Below are 4,879 nucleotides of genomic sequence, written 5' to 3'. Positions count from 1 at the left end.
CATTGAGATATTAAAAAGGTGCCGCCATGTTTTCCTATGTCCCAGCAAAATTGTACAAGTGAGTAGGCTAATCATTGATACCCCTTACTTAGTAATAGGCCTACATATTCATGGTGAAAAAATAATGTACTCTGCAACCAAAGTAAAAATTTAAATAGGCCTATATTTCGATAATTGGAAGATATTAGGCTAGTCATTACATTTAAACAGAATTATCCAAAATATTGGGCTACACGCTACTTTACATCTAGATTAATTTACATGTTGTTTACAGTAGGCCTATTTGAGGAAAACTTTAGTTATACAAGACAGTGTTCATCCAGCATGTTTGGGTTTATTAGTCACACTTCGTTACACCCATCCTCTAAAATAATCACTTTGCTTTTCAATGTTACGCTCATTTCATTCTGTGAGGAGGCATCTCCAATGATACCTGACAGATTTCACCCATCAAACTCACGTCATATCCCATATAGACAAGTACAACACAGGTGGCTCATACCCCACACAATCACCCAAAAACATAGGAGTCAGTAATCTTGTTTCGTACAAATTTATTCATCATTTAAGAATAGAGGATGGTCTTAAAATAAGTAGAAACGTCAGTTTTAAATAAAACATCTTGGCCCATGATACGGGTTAACCTGACACCGTCAAAACATCACAGAAAGGAAAATTGTCACAAAACAAAAAATGGAACATTATAACATGACGTATAAACTTGCTATAAATAAACTTGCGCTTTCGACCCGCAGTCTTGTATTTCATTAAAACCTAGGTCATGAAGAAAAATACTACAGATTTGGACACAGCCGACACAAACTGACATTCTACAAATGAAGTGTAAACATTTATGAACCAACTCTCCATCCAGCTTTTCTGAAATACAATGGCCTCTTCATGAGGCCACGTGCCTTTTTCATAGAGAAAAAATGATGGCATTAAAATATAGAAGTCCATTTCTTCTACAAAATTGGATTGCTTATACTCATGATAAAAGACTCTTTGCAATGCAATTTACTCTGGTGGGCTCAACATTCAACTTCAGTCCAGGGTATGTAGTTTTAAAAATGCTTTTAACATGGACAACTCATTGAGATAAAAAATACACTTTCATTGTTTTAAACAAAACTACTGAACGTCGACTCTTTTAGCAATCAAAATGTTCAAGTATCCGAAGTACTTAAGTTTAGTCATTTTTTCAAATGTGAGTTAGGGGTAGCGTTCCGTTCACGCCAGTCCCCGCGGTCTGATAGTGCGGATGAACACTGTGTAACCGACTGGTCTGCAGGGAAGAGTGATCCGCGCCGTCTCCACCGGGAGGCAGGTACATGCTGATCATATCCCTCAGATCCCCCAAACACGCTCTCTGGGAGTGGGAGGTAATCGCCGGTGGAGGGGAGCTCGGCTCGGACTTGCACACGGAGGCCATGGAGCCCAAGCCCATGGCATTGGAGGTCTGCTGCGTGTATGCTGGGGACATGCTGTACGTGGACGCTGCGTTCATGTAGGTCTGCGCCGAGGACATCATGGGGTACTGGAGCCCTGCCATCTCATACCGGTGCATCTGCTGGATCTGGGGGCTGTTCATGCTGTGATGCGGAGGGTAGGCCAACTGGTCCTGCATGAGAGAGTATGCACTGTTTGTCCAGCCATTCATGTGAGCATAACTGTCCATCCGCTGTCCCACCGAGACGCCGTTGTTGACAGCGTTGGCACCTGGCGCCAGAAGTCCTCCAGGTAAAGAATACTTGTCTTTCTTGAGCAGGGTCTTGGTCTTCCTGCGGGGACGGTATTTGTAATCCGGATGCTCCTTCATGTGCATGGCGCGCAGACGCTTGGCCTCGTCGATGAAGGGTCTCTTCTCCGCGTCGGTCAAAAGTTTCCAGTCTGCACCGAGCCGCTTGCTGATCTCAGAGTTGTGCATTTTAGGGTTCTCTTGTGCCATCTTTCTCCGCTGTCCACGGGACCACACCATGAAAGCGTTCATAGGCCGCTTCACCCGGTCCTGGTCGTTGGCACTGTTGTTCTTGTTGCCCGCAGCTGAGCCCGAATTGGATTGCGGGAGCGGGCTCTTGATCTCGGTTTCCATCATGTTATACATTTAAACGGCTTTGAAATGTTCAGTCTCAGGCGCGGAAAAGGTATAACAAAATACCCTCAAAGACTTAAAGAGGGGTAGAAATAGTACTGACCACCAGTCTCATGTGAGGAAAAAGTTGTCAAAAGAAGCTTAGGTGATGTTATTTTGCCAGGTGCTTCCAATTTCTCAGTGCTCGTCAGCAAGCTCTGTTCACCACCGCTCTAAAACAGAACTCTGCAAACTTGTCCCCCAACCTCAACTGTTATTAGTGCCCGGGCCATGTGATTTGGATTGACAGCGTAACAATGAGTGGCTCTCGACCAATCACAGCGCTCTGTTTTGGGTTGACGTTGTAGAAGGAAAGAGATTCAACTTTAAACAAAAAGAACACGTTATAAGGCAGTTACATTATTGTTCATCTAAGTAATTCAAACGTACTCTAAATGTATATCTGTATATTGAGATGTTCAAATGTAGGTTACATGCATGAAACTTTTTAGAATATGTATGAAACCGGACTGAAACAAACAGAATCATAGCCTGTAGCGTTTTAAAATAAAACGAATACATTTGATGGAACGGATCACGTCGACAATTCAAGTGGATCATCAAATATATTAGCCTAATAGTTAAATATATAGGTTAGAGTTTGTAAGTGCTATAGACTTGTAAGTGCTATACACTTTTACACGTAAAACTTGCGTAAAAACGTAATTATAAATTAATTCTGAAAAACCATGTCCATATATAGAGCAAGTGCGCCAGGCGTAATTTCTTAATTCGTAAACGGTCTTGGTAAAGAAAAAGGTGGAAATCAAATAATCCCATTCAAGTGGTGACATGGAGGCGGGGTTCCAAAAGGCCTAAATGAGTGCAAGGCAAATATCGAGGCAGAAAAGTGGTATTATTCTCTCCCTTCATTCATGAATTCTCTCACTTCCTTAAATATCAAGATAATACTATTGTGTTGGACTGGCATCTATAGAATTTGAGGTTAGCGTGTTCACTCAAACGGAAGGGTTTGTGTCAATATCAATTTCAATTGCAGCCAATTTCAGACGCCAATCTGTTAAAACAGGCCTATTGAAAATTAGTCTGATTATCATTTTCAAAATGGGGATTTGTCATGGATTGAATTAGAGTTTATTTATTAAATTGACATTTTATTGACAAATTCTGATTAATCAAAAAAGCATCAACATGAACATTTTGGAAATGTACATGTGGGTTACTTGGAATAAACTACACAGTAAGTGTGCGTAATTGGCACAATAGACTGGATTAAAATGTCAGTTTACCGTGTCCGTTCATATTTGCAAGTGCGACTTCACTTGCTATATCTCAACTCGTTTTGGTTTATCTCAGTAGCCTATTCTAAAAACAACCAACATTGGGACTGGCACAACGGCGAAAGACAAAACCTTGATACATCAACGACCTCTTGTGGAGAGAGGACTGCTTACAGCTCGAACAAAGTACCTTCTCGAAAAGTTTGTTTTGAAGAGTTGATGGTACTCTGAGAAAATCTATACTCCGATTTACCTCGTCGTAAAATTCGACAGCTCTTGTGCGTAAAACGGTTTCGCTCTGTAGTGCTAATGGTTATTAAAATGATCACCGCGGAGAGTCACTGATTTACATGTGTTGCTTTACAAATGACCCGAAACGCCGCTCCTGTTTAGCAGTTTAAATTCGAAGTGACATTCTCTCGCAGCCCTCGGGCAAACTTTACACCTGCTAACGACTACAAGCCTTCGCCAGTCGAAAACGTCCTCAATTAACACCTCCGCCACTCAATATTGAGCACCACAGATCTGTGAGCAATCTAGGGTTTAAAATATTCACGAAAATAAATTCTCCACACTAATAACTTCACTATTTCATCTAAAGAAGTTAAAAAATCTAAATTTTCATCTAACATATTGGAGTTATGTGTAGGCATATTTTTGCATTTGAATTGGATTTCAAAATCGAAATGTTAAATGATTCGATATCAAAACATTAAATATTGTAACCTTTTTTCAACAGAATAACAGAACAACATTTTACAACAAAATAAATATCAAGGCTTGAAAATACACAGGCCTGACGTGAAATGATGTATCCATTGTCCATATAGGCCTACCACATAATAACAATCTGATGTAATACATCTGACGATGTTGAACATTGAAAATGTGTCTATAGGGGATATTGAATGGAATCCACATTCAAAACATGTCCGTCAGAGAAAGAGTACATTTAATTTAGTTGAAGACAAAGTATTAACCCTAATGTAAATTAATAGCCATAGAAACGCAGTTCTACACTTGCTATCCAGCTCATAGAACAAAATATTGATTTACCTCGACGTTAATCAATTGAGAGGAGGCATCACCCCGCGCATTTCAGTGAAAAGCTGTGTTGATTGGTCTGCCATCAACAGAGCACAGGACTTGTCGCTAAACCTCTGTGCTTGGGTTAACCCATCTAATTCTCAGAAACCAGTCATTTGTTTATCTGGGGAGATTCAAAAACTGATCCGCTTGTAATCTTCTTATGGAAATCGACCAGACAGCGGGAAAAGGAAAACTCGCGGCTCAGTAAGGAGGACCTATGATGTGCACCTAATTTCCTAATTAAGGACAGCGGAGGGCGAGGACCACCAGCAAAGCCTGCCAGTGTTCCGCCTCAGCGTGCTCAATGCCCTTCGGGCCCCAGAGCCTGCAGCGTCACGGCTTGCAGAATCACACTGTTGAAAGTGTTTGGAAGAAATTTGTGAATGTTCAAGTATGCAGAGTAATGTGCAACGCGCAT

At 41.0% G+C, this 4,879-nt stretch overlaps 1 protein-coding gene across 1 annotated transcript; it reads right to left on the bottom strand.

Annotated features, from left to right (window-relative positions):
• Positions 1–537: 537 nt before the first annotated feature.
• On the bottom strand, positions 538–2,342 carry LOC121543023 (transcription factor Sox-3-like). Its single transcript, XM_041852700.1, has one exon. The coding sequence runs from the start codon at positions 2,102–2,104 to the stop codon at positions 1,202–1,204; it is 903 nt and encodes a 300-aa protein (XP_041708634.1). The 5' UTR covers positions 2,105–2,342; the 3' UTR covers positions 538–1,201.
• Between the last annotated feature and the right edge of the window lie 2,537 nt (positions 2,343–4,879).

Source organism: Coregonus clupeaformis, chromosome 3, assembly GCF_020615455.1.
Source record: "Coregonus clupeaformis isolate EN_2021a chromosome 3, ASM2061545v1, whole genome shotgun sequence".
Lineage (NCBI taxonomy): Eukaryota > Metazoa > Chordata > Actinopteri > Salmoniformes > Salmonidae > Coregonus > Coregonus clupeaformis.
This window is presented reverse-complemented; position numbering and strand designations above follow the sequence as displayed.